This window comes from Plectropomus leopardus, chromosome 1 (assembly GCF_026936395.1).
Source record: "Plectropomus leopardus strain MGB_pleo_1.0 chromosome 1, ASM2693639v1, whole genome shotgun sequence".
In the NCBI taxonomy this organism is placed as follows: domain Eukaryota; kingdom Metazoa; phylum Chordata; class Actinopteri; order Perciformes; family Serranidae; genus Plectropomus; species Plectropomus leopardus.
Genome location: NC_142176.1, coordinates 35,058,888 through 35,082,743, shown reverse-complemented (window position 1 = coordinate 35,082,743; position 23,856 = coordinate 35,058,888). Strand labels below are relative to the sequence as shown.

Below are 23,856 nucleotides of genomic sequence, written 5' to 3'. Positions count from 1 at the left end.
TCTTTGAACCAATGAGTGTGAACTTCTGGCCACACCAGCCTATAAACGTTGCATTTGTGTGAGGCAGCGAAAGGGGCCAGCTAGTGTAATGGGGGATGGGGCCTCTGCCTGTGGAATGTGGTGTCTTGGTGAAAGGGCTGGAGCTGAACAAATGCAGTCAGTTTATTTGGCAAACCAGACTTGCTGGTCACCAACAGACATGTTTACCCAGGAACTAAATATGCAGATCCACCCCTTTCTTTCAGACATAAGTCTTTCACTCTGTCTCTGTCTCTGTCTCTCTCTGGGTGTGAACTAGGATAAGGTGAAAACTTGTTGATCAGTGTATAAGTTTTTCCTCTGCATGTGTCTGCCTGCCTGCCTATTTTCATTTTGTCTTTCTATCGGTGCTCCACCTCTTTTTTTTCCTCTGTTTCTCTTTTTCAGCTTTGTAATTGGAGTGATTAATGGAAGGAGGGGTGGTCTTGCCTGAAGGCCTGTTTTTCAGTGGCCTGTTTAGAGGTGCTGAGGCCGGGGCAGGTAGCAACACGTTCTGCCCCCTGGACATTTAGTCCCTTGTCCTTGCCACTTTGTCTATTCCCCCCAAAAGCCAGAAATCTCTTCCAGCTACAAACATGACTGGACACTCAGAGGCAGGCGTACCCCTGGGTCCTCTTTTCTGCTGCTTACTCACTTTAATGTGATATATGACCCTTTTTTTATGCTCCATAATAAGCCTGGGCGGTATCTATTTTTTTCATACCTTTCTGGAATTTTACCTGGGTATACAGTATATGATGATATTGGTGTGTGGCGCTAACATTATCCATCATGTAGAGTCTGGCCCATTTTTTCCAAATGATGCACGCAGTTTTCAGCAAAAATAGATTTAAAAATGGTCCTTTGGACTCTAGATCACTTTTTACTACAATTTTGATGTCTTTATCTGTCACAGACATGAAGAAATAGAAATGTCTCTTTTACTTAACCTTTCCGTTTCTATTTCAAAATAAAAGCCCTCTGACAACATTTCTGTTGACAGAATCCCTTCAGCTGTTGACACATGGCATTTTACTGTGAAACATTTGCAGGACCGTGTTTTTGACAATGCAGTAGCTGCACGGCTTCATAAATAAGTGGAGCATGTGCTTTTATTTGTGGAAATATAGCAGCTATAACAGAAGGCATCTCTGTAGCAGCCCCACTACAACAAATTGCTGCCGGTGTGGACACACACTGCTCACACATGCAGCGTGGCACGGGCATAACCTCCAGGGTATATGATGTGCACTGCATGCAAAACATCCTCAATACAGCCTCTCCAATATAAAGTTTATACAAAGATGAGGGTCTGAATCTGTATTGCCTATGCCTACTCCATAATAATAACTCTTAATGAGAGCAGCAAATCAGTAGTGGATCTGTTTGTTAGTAGGACCTTTACCATATGTTCCTGAGTGGCAGTAAGATTTACTTCTCTCTTGTCGCAAATGAAATTATGATTAGCGGGAGCCTTTGTTGGTGATAGCGTATGGGAAGCTCACCATAAGATCTTTTACAGTAGTAAGCAGATAAAGGACGCGATCCGCTCAGCCCCACTCCCATTGCACCTGCCCCTCTCCCCTTAACCCCCTCCCCATGGCAAGCGCCACTAGAAAAGATCCTTGGAGTCCCGCTGTGAGATCGAGGCCTCAATTATTTAATTTGGATTAGAGATTGCTGCCCCCTACAATGCTCGTATTTATAAGCATGCTGAGAGGAGACAGATTCGCTTTCGTTGGATGACTTAAAGTACGGCATCTTGCTCCTCCTAAATGAGGAAACAGGTTTACTTCTGTAGTAATTCAGCTTTAATCACAGATCCAGTTCTCTTTTATACAAAGCAAATACCTGTGAAGTTGTCTTGATATCTGTCTTTAGTCACTACAGCACATTTGGTCACATTTCAGAAAAACCCAATGCTTTTTTAGTCACGTGTGTGTTCAAATATGTGTTCCATAAATACGTGCTCAAAATGAGCAAGTTTAACTGCGGACCATGTGCGTAACCTCTTCTCTGGCTACTCACCATATATCACATTTGTTGGCCTCCATCCAGAATTCTGCTTGAGGCCTTGATTGTGATTAAATTACCGCCGCTGTGTCTGTTTAAAAGATTTCCCTTGCTGAACTGTTTTGACAGGCAGCAATTTGGCTAAAAAAGATTAGTCCGGGAATGAGATGTTAAGAGTACCTGTGGGATGAGTGGGGCTCTCCTGTTATTGTGAGGTCCTGTTACTGGTGTACAGGAATGTTGGTGAATTTCACTACGCACCCTCCCTTCTTACACAGCTCGCACTGAGAGCACAGTGACATTTTGTTACCCTTGATTTACTAGCCAGGGTTGCTATGGAGATTTTGTTTGTATGTGCGTGTATTTTTTTAGGTGTGGATGTTTGCACTGTCTTTTTGTAGATAACTGCAATTTGATGAGGGTTTCCCATGGAAACCTTCACTGTGTTATTCAAAGTTAGTTGTCTTGTTGGAGGTGAAGGGGTTAGGTCACCATGGATGCTATGATCCTGCCCTCATCTCAGTTTCCCTGGCGTGGCGGTAGATGACTGAGGATGATGAGTATTGACGTGTGCTGTGAGATTGCGTCCGGAGGGGGCTGGGGACTTCCCTGTGTTTGCACATCCAGGGCTATTGATTTGCCTCCTGTTCAATGACTGTGGCCCAGGGGACTCGGTCTGCAGTGTGGAGCTGTGTAGGGTGGGACACAGAGAGCCGTGACAGTAGCTCGGAGTGGGAAGACAGGGGTTAGGAGTATGGCTCAGGGCTAACAGGCTTCTAATGTGGCACGTGTGCCTCTCTTCACTAGGCCTTGTTTAGTCTGCAGTATTAAACTGGCAGGGTGCAAAACAACTGTTTTCTGGTTTTTAGATGAGCCATTGTGCAACTTGTTTTTTTTCTGCCATCCCACCAGTTAGTCATTCAGCCTGTCTTCTGTAGTATATAAAACGACCTACTTCACATGGGTTCAGCGCTTCATAGATATTATGAAATTGATCTTTTTCAAAGCAAATGTGAACATTTACTTCATCCAGTTTTTCTGCTCTTGAGGTGATTTCCAAAGTGAGCCTAACACTATGCGTCCTCAGCTCAGTGGCTGCTATTTGAGCCCACTCAGCCTCCTATTGGAAAAGTGAAGGCAAATCACATGATGCTTTTATTAAGAACAAGCCTCTTCATCTAATAACAGCCTCCACTATCAAATTGGAGAAGTGCTGTCAACATCCTGAGCAATCAATGCCATCCATCCCCCACTCCCCGAGCAGCAGCCATTAACCCTTCTTGTTCCGGCATGCCTGGCCTCACTAAAATGGTGGCTCTACTCCAGACATCTTTCTATAATGGCTGCGTAGAATTACCCCCAAGCTATGCATCGACATTCAACTAGGAGTGTATTGCGTAGGTTGTCCGGTGCAGATGGGGGGATATGTAAAGAATGTCAACTTGTTGCAGACTGGAAGGCTGTCCATTTTATTGTACATCAATAATGGCATGTGAATTCACTAGTGGTGTGGTTAAAATTCAGTGTTTTGGAAAAAAGAAGCCAAATATTTACCTGAAAAACAAAAAATAAATAAATAAATAAAACAGCACAAATTTATATAATTACAGCATGATTGTCAGACTATCAAGTGGTGACCACCAAGGCAACTCAAACGAGCCTCAGCAGACCTATGGACTCTCATTCAAAAAACATTTTAGCTACAGTGTTGCTGTTTATATGTCAAAGTATGGAGTGCCCCCCCCACTGCCCCCCTTGGCAATGACCAGCCACGGCTCACTTCTTGTCATATAACTTATTCTTATCCCTGATTTGGCGGTGCGCCAGTCAGTCACGTATGGCCATAATGTGATTAGGCCACCCACCGCCTGGCCAGTAAACCTGCTAACAGCATGAGAGAGAGACAGAGAGGAAACATGGGCTGTTTCAACATATGAAGGCTCCTGTTCATCTTACACCCAGCACATACACACACTAGCATACACAGGAATTGGCATAGACACGCAGACATGTCAGATCCATTGTTTGAATATTATAATTTCAATTTATCTATCTGAATTGCAGTTTGGATAAATGCACTCACAATTATCTAGCTTGTTGACATGTTAAATATAAAAAAGTTAAATAAATCTGTACTGTAGTATCAAAGGCACTCACAACACATTTACAAAAACATAAAAACACACACTTAATTTGTGGATTATTTCAGGCAAGCCAAGCCTTCTACGCCCCTGTCATGAATGTAGGTAGGGTGTGGGAATTTCTTTTTTAAAGAAGTCAATTCTGGGTGGAGCGCAGCATGTGATGAAGGGGCTGAGGTGACTGATCATAAGGAGTGGTCCCGAAACATCAGTATCCACTCTAACTTGACAAAAAAGCAACATAGTGTTAACATTCCTCAGCTGACCAAGGTCCCAATTCAAGAGCCAACTTGTCTATTCATGGTTAACGGCTTCCATGTTCCAATTACTGTGCTTTTTTGGAACTAGCTCGAGAAGCAGACAGGTTTTCTATAGATGCAGCTGAGCTTATTTGCATGATGACAAGTGACAGCAGAATTGCACTGTTAAACCTAATCACGGTTGTTCCGACGGTTTGAGATTCAAAGGTGTAATATTAACAGCATCAACATCCACTCAGCCACGTGGTGTCTCTGCTGAAGAAACTGTCTTGTTAGTTGTGTATTGCTCTGGTTAAGGCTTTTGCTTAAAATAATTCATAACTTTAAAAGTCTATCCCTATTTCATACTTTATGCTCACATATTACGTAGTTCTGCAGTAGTTTTGAAAAAGTTTTCGAATTGTGCTTCGTGTAACCTAATGTAACATTGTGACAAATTTAATTTCTCTAGCTGTCAACGTAACGCAGCTCTAGTATGCATCAATGGTTAACGTTTTAATCACATATTCTTCTTCAATTTCTCCCCTCGTTTCATCTCCTTCCTCATGTATACCAGCTAGCTCAAATTACGTTTGAATAGAATTTGAAACTGATATGTTTGAAAAAAAAAACAGGCAAGTGGGGCTAGAGGTTTTTTGTTTTATTTTTTTAATATGGATCCTTGAATAGTCTTAGAAAAGTTTTGAAATATGTGGGAACCCTGAGTAGAACAGAGCACTCCATGATTCCAGCAAAAGTGATGCGACTTGTGTAACATCTTATGAAGTTTGGCTGAACTTTGGAGTTCCTTTTGTGCTGAAGGAGGATTAAAGATTTAGCTCCTATAGCTAAAATGACTTCACCATGAAGTAAATAAGACAACTGTCAAAATTTAATCTATAAATTATCAGTTAGAGTAAAAGTTCTAAATTAAATTTTATTCATTTGAAAACTGGACAGAAATGTTCCAGATTTGTACCAAAGCACGTTAATCTTGTGCACTCGAGAAAATACAGTCAGTGCAGACAATGTGGAGCAGGAAGCCAAAGTCTGACACTGACCGCTCAGTGGTGTCCTGTCACTTTAGACCTTTGTTCTTGGTCGATGTCACGAACACCTTGACCCCTTCGCTCCCATAACACAGCATGTCCCTCAGGAGGGCATAAGTGTGTGTGTTTGTCTGTAAATACATTTGTGTTCACCTAACAAATCCAAGGCCAGTAACCCAGCAGCAACCGTTTGCTCTTTTATATTTACATCTGATTATGGTGAGGTGGGAGTGAATTCGAGTGCTAAAAGGCTTACGGTAATTTACTTTGGATAAGAGCCAAAGAGAATGGTTAAATGATTGAATGTAATAGCTAGACATTATAAATAACTAACACAGCTTGCAGTTAATATAACTATCAGCGTGTCCTGTATATACTCACACAGCACACACTATTGTGGTGAGCAATTACTACATGCACTGTTTGATTTAAAGAGATTTTAGGGTTTTATCAGCAGATGTTCACACACACACACACACACACACACACACATTTATCTAACTATAATTAAAAACTTGTATTAATATTCTGTAAACGGGGTGGAGCTACACTTAATTGGAGGATTAGTAGAGTACACATAATTTGCTATCAAACAAAATGATGATGTTTCCCATGTAGCTTTATGGCTCCTTTTTTGATTACTGTCAGTAAGATTACACAGTGCCGACCTGGGGACAATTAAATGGGAACATCTAGCATGTATGAAGGTGCCGAATGCAAAGTTTTTTTTATGCAAGAGCAAGCATATGAGATAAATACATGGCTGCAATCTTCTGTTATAATCATTTATAATGGTTAAAGGTTAACAGAGGTGGTCAAATTGTGTGTGCAAAGGTCTATATGGCCCTCAAATGTACTTAACTGTATATTTACCTTTACATGATGATACTGTTGTAATCTCCGTGACATACTATAGATAATGTAAGTTGAAAGTGAAATGCGTTTGGATAAGGAATGAGCTGTGTTTGTAGACCAATTACAAATTTAGTATATCTGCTGACTGAGAAGCCAACCTGATAAAATTAAAGCTTTTTGTAAATTGATTGAACTCTCACTTTTGAGAGGACTGCAATCTACTGTCTTTGAACATGTGAATATGTGAACATTGGACTTCAAATATTAGTTTTTCCATACTAGACTTAGAACATTTTGGAACTCAATTTTTAAAGCTAGTTTGAGAGGGAAAAACCATTTTTCACATTTATCGATGTTGTCGATTTATTAATTTGAACTTGAAGTTGTAAATTTCCACAATATAAGATGGCTATTTGGTGTAAGAGAGGGTGTTGGCTTACTTTGAACTTTAAACTCTACTTTGAAATATACCATTAGCAGTGGGTTTGCAAGTTGATGGCTGATGAGTATTTGTTTAGGGAGCATGAACGTTGACAACCGTTACACGTACAGAGAGTGAGAGGTTGAAAATGACTTGCTCTCAGGGGCCTTGACAACCTTTGCCCTCCTGGCTCTCGTTTCAGGCCTTGTAATTGCCACTGACCAATGGGCTCCCGTTTGAAACTAGACCCTGGGCTGCAGCTATTAACATCCCCCTCCAAACGGATCTTGTTTTGATTCCTGATGCTTTTATAGGTTTTGTCTTTAGGAGACATTCCTGGTCGGCACATACCGTGCACCCCTTTCTGCCCCTATTTTCCTTCCTTCCCGTCTTGTGGGGCCATTGCCCCCCTCTCTGCACTCACAAACATACACACAGTGGTGATCAGCCTTTGCACATGTGTGTGTGCGCGCGCTAGGGCTACTGACCAGCCCACCCTCCCCTGGCCCCTCCTGACAGCCAGCTACACTCCATGAACTTGGCCACCCGTCACAGCTGCGTTAAGATTGAGGGATGGGGGGCCCTTGTATCCAGCTGGGTCGGAAGACATGGGTGGGGGCAGGGCAGGCCCAGATGCAGATGGTTTAGGTCAAATGGAGATGTTTGAGGATGAAGGGGGAGGGGGACACAGGAGCTCAGGGGCACAATAACTCCAGAGGTTACTCCTCCAACCTCTGGAAAAATGCACTTTTGGAGTTTGAGTATATATTAGTTTTCATATGATTGTTTTGCTGAACGTTGTTCTAGCTCAGAGTTAACTATGTTATATGCAGTCCAACATGATATTTTGACTTACAGTGAGTAAGTACATCAACCCCATGAGATTTTGGTGATCAAGGCCCATTCTTAAGAATTAAAAATGTGCATCTACATTAGCAGTGGAATCAGGCAGCGTTCTCGGTTTAGGGGCCTTGTTGTATGAAATTAGCTTAATTCTCCTTTCTCCCATGTTTCCTGTTTGCATTTTTACTGTGACAATCAAATAAAGTTAAAATGCTGAATCTTAAAATGTGTTACTTTTGAAAAACTCACTGGCAATGACCACCACAAAGGACTTAATCTTCTCTGTACGTGTTTGTAACCACTTTCCGTTTGTTTACTGACCTTATCTGTGTTTTCACTCTTGTTTGTTGTAGAATGGGAGTGCAGGCTGGGCAGATGAGGCTGACAGTAGCAGAGGAAGAGGAGAGGCCTCCAGAGACTTTGCTAAGGTGAGCGACTGTGATCTCCGTTTGGCTTTAGTGGGCTCAATCATTAATCAACCAATAAGCCTTTGCAATAATGACATAACATGCATTCTTATGAAAATTAAACTAGTGGAAATTGTGAATCGATTAACCTTTTGAAACACTCAACACAACATACAAATGCAAAGCTAATAATATTTTTTTCATGGCCCTGAAACTCCAAGCTTCTAAGAACTTGCGCTGATAGATCTTGGCTGATCCGTTAACATCTGGGTTTTTAATGCAATGAGAATGTGTACAATTGGCATTCACACCCGGGTCAAATGACTCTGCAGTAGACACAGGTTTTTATTGCCTCCGCTTACTATCGGCATTGATGGGAATGCAACACCCGGCTAAACGCGGTAATTTCAGCTCTTCAACTGGCGAGATGCAGTGATGCACCATCACTAATTACTGTCTGTTTCCTCCAAAAGCAGCGCTTAAACACCGATCCAAATTAGTCTGCAGTTTGAAAGAGAGACTTAATAAGTAAGTGATATAGACATAGAAGAAACCACTGAGAAGTTTTCAAATACCTCTGTTCCTGCTGCCAGAAAGGCAGACTCTTGCAGTGTTTACCGGCAGTGGGAATACAGTATTGAGTGGGTTCACCTGTGTCTGAAAAACCCATGTGCTTGCACGCATTTTGGTGGGAAAGCGGTAAAAGATAACAGCCAACGGTCAGCTGGCGGTTGACATGTGTGCATGTTCTGTGCCCATGTGAGAGGAAATGACTAGTCAGTATTTGCACCACAAAGAACATTGCAAAACTAGATAGCTACCGATTTTCACACTGCTGTGAATCTGTAAATCAAACAGTATAAATAGAGAATATGTCTGGTAAATTTTTTGCCCAGACAATTTGACGTGCTGAATGTATCATATGACTAGGCCCACAGTGCCAGACACACATCAAGAATTAGTTGGCTTCATACAGTGGTCAACTGACAAGTGGGTGCGCTGTGGTCCTAATAACGTTCTGTATTCTCTTTCAGTTGTATGAACTGGACAATGACCCCAAACGGAAGGAGTTTTTGGATGACCTCTTTACCTTCATGCAGAAACGAGGTAAGAGCACTCTCCAAATATCCACATAATATTAAGCAGCACTTTTGGACTTTTCATACACTTATTTGTATCAGATCCCAGATTGGATGTTGTGTCTGACTTTACGTGAGATTTAAATGAATTCTCTTAGTACATTAGGGTTCTTTTCTACATATATTTTTCCATTTTCTACATACAGTGCAAACATTGCAATTGGGTAAAAAAGTAGTTGTTGTACAAGTGTACTTTGTCATTTAGTTTCTGATTGGAAACATCTGTTTTTTATGGTTTTGGGCTTTATATCCAGTTGACCATTCAATATGAATTTTAATTCTTTGATTGTATAACTGTCAAGGCATGTACAATGTTTTACCTTTGCATTATGAGTTGCTGTTAAGATTTGCCACAAATGTAACTTGGATCAAAGCTGATGTCCTTCCCTCTGCTCATGTGGAAAAAGCAAATACCACACAACTTCCATTTCTTAAGAGTCATTTCCTGTCTCAGTGTGAGAAGGGGGTGCTTTTCTTTTTTTTTCACAGAGCATCTGGAATTTCACTATAGATTGGTTCTATGCCTACAGCACAAATGGTTTATTCGCTCATTCAACTTTTGGAGATATACCAAAGAGAGCAACAATATGAAAATATACTAGTTATTTCCTTTGTCCCTTTGGTGTTCCAACACAATTGTGCTTGTCCCATGGTTGTCAAATGTGTAATGTCACTGATCAACTCAAAAAAATATGCTGTAACTCTCACTGGCTAAGAAATCCTTTACTAATTCCCCTCCCCAGAGTAAAGGCTTAAAGAGGTCAGCAGGTGAGATCTGCACCCGTTGATCCTGTAGTTCGGCAGTATCAGAGCCAAGAGGATCTGGCACTGACCTAACTTATTTAGTTGGCCAACAGCCGGGGAGGCTCAGCTGACCGCGTGCTGCTTTGACACTGCCTCCAAGACCCCTCTGACCAAGGTAGATAATGCACTTAGGCTTCTATCAGACAAATCTGTTGCCAAGCAAGTTCCATGGCTTGAGCAATACCTCCCAAGGTGAATCACAATGTTATTACAGTGGCGCATACTTTACATTATGTTTTGGCAGGCTATGATGGGTGATGATGGTCTGTGAGCGTGTGTGTGGTTCATACTTCATTATGTTTTGTCACAGGCTACGATGGGTGACACGTCATGTATGCAAGTGAGTATGTGAGTCATAGTTTGTTTTGTCAGAGCGTGACGGATGATGATGGTGCGTAAATTTGTGTAGATGGGGCCATTTGCATTGACGTGCATGTGTGTGCTTGTATGCATACATACGTTGGCTCACGTTCACAAAAGAAGCCGCTTCTGAGTGTCTGGTTTGGTCTTAGCACCCGGGGGTCTTGTTTGGAGGGTGATGAATTAAGCCGACTCAGAGAGAGGGAGGGACGGGATCTGTCAGGGCCCTGTTAGCATCTCTGTCCAGTGGCAGACGCTGGGAGTGGTTGGCTGACCCTTTACTCACGCTGGTCAGACAGAGAAATCCATCAAGCTGACTGAAATGCCACCTGACGGCAGATAACTGGCTGATTATAGTGCGCCATGTCACTTTATTTTCACTGAAGGTGCGTTTACTCAAGGCAGGGAAATCAAGTCTTTTTCACTGTCATATTGTTGTGACCATTCCAAATATGGAATGAATAACAAAGATAAAGAAAAAAAAGAGAGACCATTAGTAGAGATGCATGATAATATCGGCATGTCATCGGTATTGGCCAATGGTGGCTCTAAAATGAAATATCAGAATTGGTCAACAAGCTGATTTCATGCTAATATGACAAACAAATATTTACTTATTTTTTAAAATTTTTCAACAAAATAAACATGTACAAAAATCAACCCTAAGTTGAAGTATTTTTTTTCTGCTGGTGGGCCATCATGATAAGGACTTGAATAATCTGATAATTCTGCTACAGAAGAGAGTTGATGAAAATAATGTGGAGGAAAGAGTAGACACTGGAATCAGTTATCGGCCAAATGAGTTGTTATTTGTCGGCATATCGGATATAAGCAAAAAAAATCCAATATGGTGCAACCTTACGAATTAGTTTAGTAAAACCGACCCACCTCAAAGCAAAAAAAAAACCAAACAATTACTCTGATAACATCATTTACATTTTTTAACTTGTTCAGCTGAATTGCATTTCCAGAGTGAATTATAGCAAGTGCAGCTGGAATCGGCTTGCATGGATCAAGTTCCTGTATCATCATCATTACATGTGACCAGTAGTGAAGGAGTGCAAGGGTCAGTGGCTGACAACAGTTGTAACGCATATGACTGTGTTTCTAGAGTGCTCATTTATAATACACAAGTCTGAGGCAAAGGAAAACGAATATGGCGAGAGATGGAAGTAAGTCTTTGAGTATGTTCATTCAGGGAAAATAAAAGAGCATCAGAAAATAGTTTTAACTGTCGTGAAAATCAAGTATGTTTGCAAGAAGACATTACAGGGACGTTGCTATTGACATTAGAGACCTGATGTAACCATTGTGCGGGAGGGTAGGCTATAATTTCAGCGACTCTCGAGTGAGTTCTTCACCCCTCCCTTAAGAGGAGAGGCACTTGGCTGACCTGCTGTCTCTCAAACCAGAATCCTAATCACAGGGAACAAATTGCTTGGTTGAATTCCCTTTTTGCTGTTAGTGCCAAGAGTGTACAAGATGAAGAGCAAGCCTTGCTAAGCTCTTGTTAACGTCACCCTCTAATTACTGAGAATGTACGCCTCCTTCCATTTTACTTTATAGATATGGGGTCAAGATTATCGCGCTCTTTATAAAATGAAACGGTACTTATAAAAAGCCTTTTTCATTTAATGTCACATTGTGGAAGAAGAGGGAATAACAGTGGTTGATATGTGAAATGCCAGCCTCTGCATTTGACTGACTTCACCAGCAGAATGCTTAAAAATACAACCTCATCTTGTGAAGCAGATTGGTCAGAGAGAGACAAATGGTGAAGTGCTTTTCCCACCTCATCGTGGGGCCTCCAGGCCTTGAGAGGAAAGCAACAGCGGAAGGAAAACTTACGAGGGATTCCCATTTCCTGCCTCTGCGCTTAAAAACAGGCACGTGTGTGTGTGTGTGTGTGTGTAAGAGTATGAGTGTTAATGGCTGAGGAATTTTAGCAGCTGTCCTAAAGCCTGTCTGTGCGTAAAGGGGCCCATCGATGGGCTCTGCATCACTGAAACGGCAGAAGATACATCCACAACCTCTCTCTACCTTTACTTTCTCAGCTCTTTTTTCTTAACTCTTAATATCCATTGCTTGCCCACATTCGCTTCAACCACTGACCTTTGCTCTGTTTGATGCTCGTAATTTTAAAGGAGTTCTACTGGAGAACCTCCCGGCATTCACTGCATGTGGCAACATCAGCTAATGGCCTGACATGTAAATGTAATGTAAATGCAGCAGGGCAGCTCATGTTGGAAGAGTGTGGGTGGAGGATATTAGCCTTCATGAGTTACGCCGACATCGCTGTTCATCATATCCATTACAGGTTTTGCTGTTTCACGCCCACTGGGAGTGCAAAGAAAAGCTTCGACGCCATTAACCACCTCAAAGGTTTCGATTAAGCAGATGGTTGAATGTTTGTTTTGGCCTGACAACCAGCCACTTTCTCATTCGGAACGGGGGTTTTGGGGCAGGGGGGGGGTTATGAAGGGGTAATGGGGGGGTGAATGAGGCTGCGGGAGCTAGGGGTACGCTATGAAGGAAAAAAGAGGAAGAAAATAAAAGAGTGATGCAGCCAACTGCCTGTCAGCGCTGTCCACTTGAGATGATTAATGGCCACAGGCTGTGATGGACAGAGCCAGAGAGAGAGGCTCCTGTTCAGTGAAATCACCAGTCTAGAAGGGGAGGGTGTAACAGGGGGGTAAAGACAAGTGTTTTAGCTCCTTCTACTCCAGCCAGGAAACCCCACACGTCGCAGTCAGCAAAGATCCATCCCAGTGTGACATTCTTAATGGGAAGTGTAGATTCAGCTTAAGAGGGACCACATGGTGTTCTATCGCTGCTTTAGAGTTATTTTAGGGTTAAAATCCCTGTGTAGTAGATTTAGGTCTGTTAATAGTAATAAAGCGGTAAGCCGGACTAGTCTGTACCATTATGTTGCAGCGGTCTTGATGGGGCCGGAGAAAGATGCACAGAATTAGAGGAAGGAGTAGGAGGAAAGGAAGGGGAGGTAATGATTATGATGATATCTCATTTAGCTGCAGCTCCACAGTTAAACCTACAGCCACTGGCTCTGCTCTGCTTGTTTCTATAAATCTTTTGCAGCCAATAATGTTTTCAGGGGGCCTTGCATTAAAATAGCAAAACTGAAGTAGTCTATATATTTTCTACCCCTCTTTCACCAAAATAGTGCATGTACTTGCTTTTTTTAAATACAGAAAACCAGTTAAAAATAGGTGGTAGGGATGCTAAATGCTAGTAGATGCTAATACTTATTTCAAGCTCTCAGTGCAAAATCGGCATTCCAATTTAGCCACTACCGTGTTCACATTCTCCTACTCTTCTTAAGACTTTTTTGACACACATACATGCCACTATAGCGAATGCTTGATTCATGTTGTTTTTTTTTTAATTTTCTTACCATTACAGTGGTGTGGATGGATGACGCACGCTGATTACATTTTGTTCTTGCGTACTGACTTTGATGGACAAAGCCTGTGATTCAGTAGGCATTGTCATCGTACAGTCTGCATTCATCAAACTTGTACCTAAGTTTATCAGATAAATGTTGAACAGTGTAGCTTGTACTAAACTAATAATTAGCTAAAATCTCACAGTTTGTAGGATGCTTTTTTTCAGTCTCTCTTTCAAACTTTATGCAGGCTATTTGGAACAACTTTGAGCTTTGCTTGGATGGAGACGTACGGTATTTCGTGGTGGCATGTGATTGCATCTTGCCAGTAAATTGGCTAAAATTAGCACATCCACTTGCGTGTTATATTTCCATCACTGCTGATCAGAACCGGAACTAATAAATACCCATGACTTCTGCTTTTACTCGAGTGTGAATGCAGATTGTAACAGTTATAGTAGAAAAGCCAGATGTTCGTGGGTGTTGGTGGGTTTTTTTATTTTACCATGGGAAAGGGACTTTAGAGTCATATTTAGCCCTTTATTTTCCTCAACTGAATTGGAACAATTTTAATTTACTACAGACAAAAGGAGACTATGAGACAACTTATATTTGAAAAACCCTGAAAACTATGATTTGCATAATAAACTGACAGTTCATGCTCTGCCAGTTTTTCCACATTTGAAAAAAAAATGTTTCATCCTGGTTTTAAGCTGGATATTTTTTAGTGGTGTGGGAAGAGAGGCCTCCCAGCAGGACATTAGAGGAAGTTCTCTAACTGTAACCCTGAGACCGAGAGCTCTGTCCACACCAATTACAGCATGAATGGGCTCTGGGGGATCCATGTATGCATTATATTACTCCCCCGGTCAGCCTCACACTGGCCCTCGTAACAGGCGGGCCCTCTGTACAAACACCACACTACAATAGGAACATTCTCTGGCTCTTTGATATGGCCTCATTTTCCTTTAGTTAACACCCCACAACCTCTGGAAAGTGGCAGCACCTGGTTGCTTGAACAACAAAAACACGGGGTATTGTGAGCACATTTGTCCATTTCAAATAATGTTGGATTGCGAGTGAAATGATGTTCATTTGAGATCACCTTTTGAACTTGCTAGACAGCTAATACACAATTAATGTAATAGTTTTCATCTGCAGTTGTGTGATCAGCTTATCCAAGCTACAGTAGCTGTTGTATTCTGACTCATTAAAGACGCAATTTTCAAAATGGATGCACTTTTCGAGGCTCATGGGGCTTGCATCACTTAGAATGGAGCAATAAAATGTAGTTAGGAAATGACATTTTGTCCTCTCTTGTCTTCTTTCTGTCTCCATCCCCTTCCTCCTCCTTTGCCCCCACCCCATTCTCCTCCCCCCTCTGTTTATTGTGCTACAGTTACAACCACTGAAACTTGATAACACCATGGGGGATAGGGGTGGAGGGCTGCACTGTGGCCTGCTTGGTGAAGTTGGTGGGGTGGGGGTGGGGGGTTGGATTAAGGGGCCTCCTGTCCTACATGGGATGATTAATGATCTCCAAAAAAAGTGGGGGCCAACCTTTTTTGATAGGGCACCACTGACAGACAGCAGACAAGGGAGTGACCGCCGCGTGTCTGTATGTGTGAAAAGGGAGAAAAGAGAGAATGAAGAGGGCAGACAGTGAAACCACAGTAGGAGACGAGGACAGACGGGGTGCAAGGGTGACAGCGGGGAGGTTAAGGGAGGCATCGGCAGGCTAGTGTAGAAACACGGCCATGCTCTTTCATTTCCCTTTTAAAGCACTTTGTCACTGGGCTGAAAGTGACCGATCTCGCCAACTAGACAGAAAGATAATCAGGCAAAAATACTAAAAGACCAGCACTGGTAGCAAAGGGCCCCTTCTCTCAGGAAAGGGTGGGGACCAAAATGATACACCGATTCCAACCGCTGCTTTCTAATCATTACTCCTAGACAGACTCCAAAAGAAGAGGCAAAACTATTCTTATTGGACACATCCTCCCCTGCATTTGTGATCAAAGATTTTGTGGTTACAGTGTTGATATATGTGAGGGCTGAGATTAACTTTGCTTTTGGTAAACTCCACCCGTTGGCTGGCAAATTACAGCCCAGCCTTTGGGGAGCAAGAACTTCTATGGTGGTTATGCTCTTCTCTTCCTTCAAAACAAAAGGAAATAGTTCTCGTGGTGTTTTTTGTGTGTGGGGGTGTGTGTTGGGAGATGTTAGATTAGAATCTTTAGACTTTTTTAGTTTTTGCTTCTGTTTGTTTCTTACCAACCAAGACTACTCTTTGTGTCTCTTCCTCTCTCTGTGTCTTCATCCCAACCCCCAATCTGCACCACCTCCCTGTTATTTCCTCTGTCATTTAGCCAGACTATTCCACAACCCTGGATTGCCACTGTGCTGTCCATCTTTAATTACGACCATACTGCACAGGGATTTGAGTCTCTAAGCTGCAGAGCTGGGAGATTCTTAATCACCATGCTCATAAGTAACTGAGCAGGGAAGAGGACGAGCGCAGGGCTCGAGCAGATTCATGCTTCCCAGAGAGGTCATCGGTCAGGGTAAAAATAACACGGCCTCCTCAGATCCATGCACCTTGTTTTAGCTTCAGTGGAATACATTTGCAAATACTCTGAAAACCAAATGTGGTAATCGAAGACTGTTATGTAGTGTGAAGGGGCAGGTCAGTTAAAACACAAGCTGGTTCATGAAGAGGGTATCACAATATCAGATAAGTGACATGTGGCTGAGGCTGAAGCAGCAAGCATCCTTTCCCCCCACGAACTCCCAAAAGACATATTGTAAAAACAGACAAATAGAGACAAAATATTCATGCACAAAAGGCTTGGTAGGGCAGTGGTGTTAAAATGTAACTCTATATATGTGACTAGGGTGGCAGCAATATATCAGTAAAAAGGTATACCATGATATGATAATTGACAATTCTCACCACTTTGTACATTTGCTTATCTATAATATTGGGGGAAAAAAGCAACTGCACATAGAATTTCACCTTATTTTTCTATTTTTTTTTTATTTATTGTTTTTCATAAGGGAGACCTTTAACACATACTTCCTAAAAAATGGTTTCAGGTTTTTATTGCAGTTATAAAATGTTTGTTTAACCAAATCTAACTCTTCTGTTTTCATTCCTTTAAGGGTAATTCTGACTTAAAATAATAATAATTCTGTAATACAGTGAAACTGCTGTATTATCTGAGATAATCTTCGTACTGTGTAAACCTCATGCCTTTGCAACCGTATCTGCAAATAATATTTTATATTACTAGTTACAAAAGCAGTATTAAGGTATGATTGACATACCCTAGATTAATATACATTTTTGTGAATTCAAGAGAAGCCAGGAATAAACATTTTTATGAACCAAGAAAAGCCACATTATTATTTAGCCACATTTAGATAATTTTTTGGAAAGTTTTTGTATTCAGTCAAAATTGTATTTAATTTGAAATACATTTTCCTTTTACTCAAATGTTCCATCGTACTTTTCATGTAAAATATTTAACTATTTTCTACTTAGAATTATTTTTTGTGGGGGGCTTTTTTTAGGCTGTTCCCATGTGAAGCTCTCCTGCGATCAACAAATTTCCCAAACTTCTGCTATCTCTGCATAGCTGCGTGTCTTGGTTCTCCATCTGTGTCCTGTGTGTGCTCTTAAAGCAATGTTTCCTGGCCTCCACACCCCTGTGATGGATGGTATGAAACACATTACAGCCCCCAGAGGAGCCCTACACCAATACAATAGCCCTGAGCTCACTTCCAGCGCAGCTCTGCGGCAGTGTTGCATAAGCCACACAGTAACAGAGATTTGAGTGCAAAGGGGCCTAATGGAAAACAAGACGCTTGATTTGAGCGAAGAAATCGACATGAAACACACAGTCGCCAAACGTTATTGGCTTTTGGTTGATGGCATCTTAGTTAATGTGGTTTGGGATACATGAGATAAAGGTAATGGTCAGTTAACAAGTTATGATAGATGAGTGTGCAAAGATGAGTTTTCATCTTTTGCAGCCAGGCTTCTCATGCTGTAGTACACAGTGCACCACGATTCCTTCCCGGACGTCTCATTCTGTTGTCTAACTTAAGCCTTTGCACAACATGTATGTATTTTTCATGCAATCACATAGAAACCATGCACACTGAGGCCTATTTGTTTTATTATATTTGCTGCAAAAACTTGAAATACAAGACAAAATAAAAGACACATTTACTCCCTTGCTTTTCTCCACTTGAGTTACCTTGGTTGCTACTCTGTATTTGGCACAGCAACTACCTCAGTTGCACTCTGCTGAAAGCATCGTCGATGTTGTCGTGCATATCTGAGTAGTCAAGGGCACCTACTCTTTTTCATGAAGAATTCATTTTGCTGACATTTTTCATTCTTTTTTTTTTTTACTGTCCTCTGTTCACTTCTGTCCCATACTTCCTCTTGTTGCTGATATCCCACAGGTCACATTTATTCTCTGTCTTGGTAAAACAACTTTAAAGGCTTTTGACTGATGCGGAGAAATGCAAAAAAAAAAAAAAACCTGTTCCAAAAACTTCATGACGGACCAAAGTTTTGAAATTTGGTGCAATTTCTTTCATCAACATGGGGGGGCAATGAGCAAATTGCAGAGAAATGTTTCAGAAATTGCAAGAAATTTGTAGATTAAGAAAATAATTTCCAAAAAGCTAGGGGAAAATGATATTTGTAATCATCATAATTACGTAATTAAAAGAAAGTCACAAAATCATTGCAATTTTTAATTTATTTTTTATCTTTCATTTTCTTCCTTTTTTATTTTACACATTTTTAGGCAGGCTTTTTTTTTAAAAATTTTTTTTTACTTGTTTCTTGATTATTTTTAGGTCATTTTTTTCTTTTGTTGATCATTGCCCTCCTCCCATGTTTTTGAAAGAAAATAAGGGAATTTGCTCAGTTTTCAAAGGGTTAAACATGATTGACACATCGTGGGGTTCTGTTTATTTTGAAGGTGCAGCAAATGTGGGTGAAAATACGTACTTGATTTGCAAAGATCAAAAAGTGTTAAAAACTTATAGCTGTCAAAAGCATTTAGAACACTTAAAAGTAAGTGTCTTAAATGTAGAAATTAGCAATCTTCACTTCTTCTACTATTTTTTTTTAAATACAGGGCATAATTTGTTACTGAGGAATTAAAGCATGTTCTGCTGTTGACCTCATTTTAAGTCTCTCTGCATTAGGAGCATTAGGCTGAATCCTTGAATGGTAAATGTATGACACGCCTGTCATGGATTCCAAAAGCCAAAAGTAATTAGCATTGATGGGAGTTGAAATTTCCAAGATGAGTGCACAACCCCCCACAGCCTTCTCGCCTGTTTCAACATATCCCTCGTTCTCCTCAGCTTATAGCAGCTGATGTCGCCCGTATTGATCAGTGATGCTGGGCCCCAAATGAGACTTGTCAGCTGATGGCTTTATCTGTCAGTCCGGGTGTCCATTGATTGAAGCAGTTAGCTGTGTTATAAAGGGAGAGAGACACCCTCAGTGTTGCACCTGCCAGTTAAGACATCACTGCCGCCTACCTACCCATTTAAACTAGTAGTACCCAGTTTGACCAGAGAACTGCCACCAGTGTTGGCCACAGATGACCTCATTGTCACTTTTCTTGCACTCTTGTCAGTGTGCAAGGAATACAAGAGTTATTTGTATTTCGTGCACACTGTCTTTCTTCCTCTTTCTTCTCTGCATGGTCTGTTAACCCTCTCTTGTTCCATATATTGCTCTTGCCCTCATTTTCTGTCTGCCTAACATCTGCAGCTTCATCACAGGAATCTACAGTTGATGTCGAAGCCCCTCCCGCTATTATGTGTACAACATACCATTGTCATGTTGCTGTGACATATACATTCTTGACATTTCTGCAAAGATCAGAGATGGCTGTTTACAAGGCCGAGCTATTGGGTTACTTTTCTCTCACTTGAGCTTCCAGTCCAATGTAAATATAGAGCAGAGGTCATCCCATATATTTGACCAAGCTGTAAAGTTTTAAATTGTGATGCAAAAGGTGGAAAGGTGATATTTTCTTATTAACATTTTAATGTTTTGAGTTTGATATATAGGGCATCAAATGTGAAAACTAGAGAAACATTCTTGAGCATGTTAACACAGCAACACACAACACGTGTTTGGTAGCAGTACTCACTGCTAATGATAATTTTAATAATTTATTTGAGTATGTATCTTTATTAATTTTTTTAGTCTTGCTCTTGAAAAGTTCAACTTGTGGATAGAAAACAACTTTTATTGACCTTTTCCCTAACTGGCTGTAACTCACAATACAGGCCTGTATCATCAGTGTATATAACCACTGCATATGTCAACAAAGATTTTACCTCCCCCCATTGTAAATGTCCTAGCTGTCGTCTGCTGTTTGCCCTTGCATCTAAAGCTTGCTCATAAATTAAATTCTGCCAGAGGATATTTTTAGTCCAATCAAAACTACAACCTGGGTCTTACGGATGCATAACATATAGATCTCAAAGCAGAAGTTGGTATTTAATCTTAAAACGTTTTGAGTACTGACCAAATTATGTTTATAGCAGTGAATATAAAAGCATTTTTAGGCCACTATTTCCACATTTAAATCCATTTTGTTAACTCTACACAGTATTTGGGAACATTTTGTTCGTAGCTACTCGTGGTCGGGAAGTATTGGGTAAAAATAGAAAATAAAAATTTCTAGAAAAACATGTTTGCACTTAGCGGAATACCTGGGGAAACTCAGATCTTTTATCAGCACACACAAAACCAAGCCGGACTTGTGCAACAAGGGTGGAGAAATGTTGTTCACACACTACACTCATATCTCATGCATGAGCAATGCAACAGGTTTAGGTGGTTGCTGTCGTTTGAGTGGAGGCGTACAGCCTACAGTAATGTAGACATGAGGATATAAGGAAAAACTTACAATACTGTCGAAAGATCAAGGACTGTCAAATCAGTCCCTCATAGTAGTTCTATATATTGCAATAGAGATTTTATTATCAGCTTGAATATTCATAAAGTGAATGTGCCGAATGCCGGCCTTACACTAACACACTCATAGCACTGGCCTCTGGCTAGTACCTTGCAAATTCATCAGCCACTTGCACAATTTCACCGGTCAACTAGATGTTAATGGAAGACAAACATTCCCAGATAGTGGTTGGATGCCTTGAAATATGGCTGCTGGAGTAACTAGAGCAGCCTGAAGCACTAATGGATGAACAGATTTGCATAGTAGACACACATTTAACCATCAAATGTCTATTCATTTCTTTCATTATATCTAGTCATCCTGTCATTAAGTGCTGGTACTGCTCGCATTATTTTAATTTTTTTTTATTCTTTTCTGCACTAGCCTGGGCTGTTTACATCTAATTGAATTATTTTAAGCAGCTGCTATCTGTAATGTGACCCCTTTTTCTTAATATGATGATACATCCAGGGCAAACATATTAAACACCCCCAATGATCCCTGCTAACATACACCTGTCAGATGTCCTTGCTATTTCGCAGAAGCTTCATAAATTGAATGACCAGTCACTCTAAATAACCACGCAGCGCAAGAGACATTGGCCATCTATCCGTCCTTCCATCCATCTCACTGTCAGCTCCATATCAGCCTGTGTTGATTGGGGTCCAGTCAGTTGATCTGCTGGGTCTCTGGGGATTGAGGGGACTTGGGTTACAGTTGGAGAGGCCATCTCACTTTTCGCGCCATCCAACCTTTTCAATCCCCTTCCCCCTCTGTTTCACCAGGTGACCCATCTTCATGACCCATGGAGACGGAGTCATGTTTCTCTGTCTTTTTCTCTCGCTGTCTTTTTTTTTTTCTTTCTGCTTGACTCTAATTCAGCTCAAACATGCATAACTGTCAAAAGATTAAGTCTGGACACTTAACAGTACTTTACACATCGTATAAAGTGTATCAGGCTTGTCAGTGCAGAGATTTATTGCCAAATTACACTCGCCAAACTTCTAATCGTGCAATTTAAGTTCTAATCGTGTCATTATTTGTAGTCTTGACAGCCTGCCCAGTTTAAACAGCACCCAGTGAGATTTACAGCTTTGGGCTGTTGTTTGGAGCCTCGCCAGTTTTGTGATGTTTTACACCACGGGCTGAAGCAGTTGACAGTGCACAGAAGACAGCTCCTGTAATATACTGGCTGCCTCACTGTAATAACTCTTACTAAGAAGCTACTCTCACTGTTTCCTGAGTAAATATAGCTCCAAGTGACTTATCCATCATTCAATGTTTGCTTTTTTTCTCCTGTTATATTTGTCTTTTGTGGTGAGATGGAAGAAATAATTATGAGGAAGAGACAAGAGGGAAGATTTTAGAGGTATTTGACTTTCCTAAAATATCAGGCTGGACCTGGCATGTGTCTGTTGCATTTGTCAGGCAGTCAGTCAGTTTAGATTCTAATAAAGGTGGCACTACAAAATAGGAGATATAGAAAATAGAATAGTTTTTCCTCATATCAAGATAAGTCAAAAGTCCATTTTTGATTTAATCAGTAAAGGAACATGTGATGTGTGATAATGTGAAAAAGCCCACAATGCTTCTGAGCTAATCTGACAGACAAAATGTGCTGTTCTTTTGTCACCTATATGCACAGATGAAGAACACACAGTACATTGCTTTTTGTTGTCCTTACACTTGCTAATCCCTTTATTGCACCGATGTTGGTATAGACTCGTCATGCCATGCCGTGACTTGATAATCTTGTAGCACATTGTTTTCATGCCTCTGCAGATGGATACATGTGTTGTCACTGTGCACAATGTTATTTACTTTCCTTATTGGAAATAGTCTGTTTTTCTTGCTTTTTCTTTTGTATTAAATACAATTGGCAGAAGATACATCATTATTTGTAGCTCCTTTCTGCCTCTGTCAATTCACATTAATTGCACTTTATTGACATGACAGAAATGAAACCTATGCAGCCAACAGTATAGAGCATATTGACCCACAACACTGTTTTATAGACTTTATTAGACGACTGTCCTTCTCTTTCTATCTCTCTGTCCGTGTCTCTACCAGCTGTGGCTTTAGCTTCATGCTTAGAATAGCGATGTATTCTATAGTCTAACGTTACATTTAACTTCCCTTATGTGGAGGGTGCATATCTTAACACTTGATATGAATTGGTCCGCCATGCGAGTGGTGGCTCTGCCTGGACTAAAGATAGCAAATTCCATACAGTCAAGGCTTTTTTACCTTTTATGTCCCTGGCCATGCATTAAAAATAAAACAAACATGCCCCGGCGTAGTGCAGGGTCCTGACAATATGCTGCCCCGACATACGAACATATAAACTAACAGCCAGGGGGCTGCCCGACATAAAGTAAACACTTAGCATGTGGAGTCCAGACACATGTCTCTCCTGTCAGTGTCTCTCTGTCCCGTGTTAATGAAGGGTTTGGGCTGTTCTGTATTGATGGAATTCATTATCTGGAAGGGTCGGTAAAAAGCAGTATAGGTTATGCATTGAAATACAGTAAATTATCTTGTTTTAGCCCAGAAATGTTGTTGATAGAGGACAGTTTTTAAGGCTATGGCATCAGAGTTTATTATCAGCAGTCCAATGTAAGCAAAATAAATGAACTTATATTGAAGTGGGCTGGAGTGCAGAGAGTGAAATGTAGCCCGGTTGGGTCTTATCTGGTGTGTAGATACGGTGGTTGAGGTAGGGAGGAGGAAGGTGTGGGTGGGTGGGTAGTTGTTAGGGGTAGCTCTGAAAGGACTCAGACACTGCCATGAGGCCAGGGGCTGTTTGTGTTGGCTGACACCTTCCTTACAGCAGTAATCCACTCTTATTCCAGCTGGCTACACCTCCCCCTTCCTTTTTCCCTTCCGTCTATCCTTTCTTCCTTCCCTCCTAAAGGCAGCAAAAATGGTCTCTCTTTATTTTTTTTTATTTTTTTTAAAAAAAATGTATTAATCAGACCTCAAAGCATATCATCTCTTTATTTTTATCTTTCATTTTCTTGCCCTGCTCTTTTTGTTTTTCTGTTTCTTACATTAATGTCACTACTCTGAGTCCCAAATGTGCTACGATAATCTTCAATGTGATCACTAATTAAAGCGACCAAAGAACACAAAATGATGTTTCCCCCTCTTCCTCTCCTTT

The 23,856-nt window shown here is 41.0% G+C and overlaps 1 protein-coding gene across 2 annotated transcripts in view; it reads left to right on the top strand.

Annotated features, from left to right (window-relative positions):
- LOC121941109 (AT-rich interactive domain-containing protein 3B) overlaps window positions 1-23,856 on the top strand; it is a 59,061-nt gene that overhangs the window by 21,255 nt on the left and 13,950 nt on the right. For both annotated transcript variants that reach the window (XM_042483832.2, XM_088080632.1), the window contains exons 3-4: window positions 7,933-8,007; window positions 9,021-9,093. In XM_042483832.2, coding sequence (XP_042339766.1) covers window positions 7,933-8,007; window positions 9,021-9,093 — 148 coding nt within the window. The remainder of the gene's footprint in view (window positions 1-7,932; window positions 8,008-9,020; window positions 9,094-23,856) is intronic.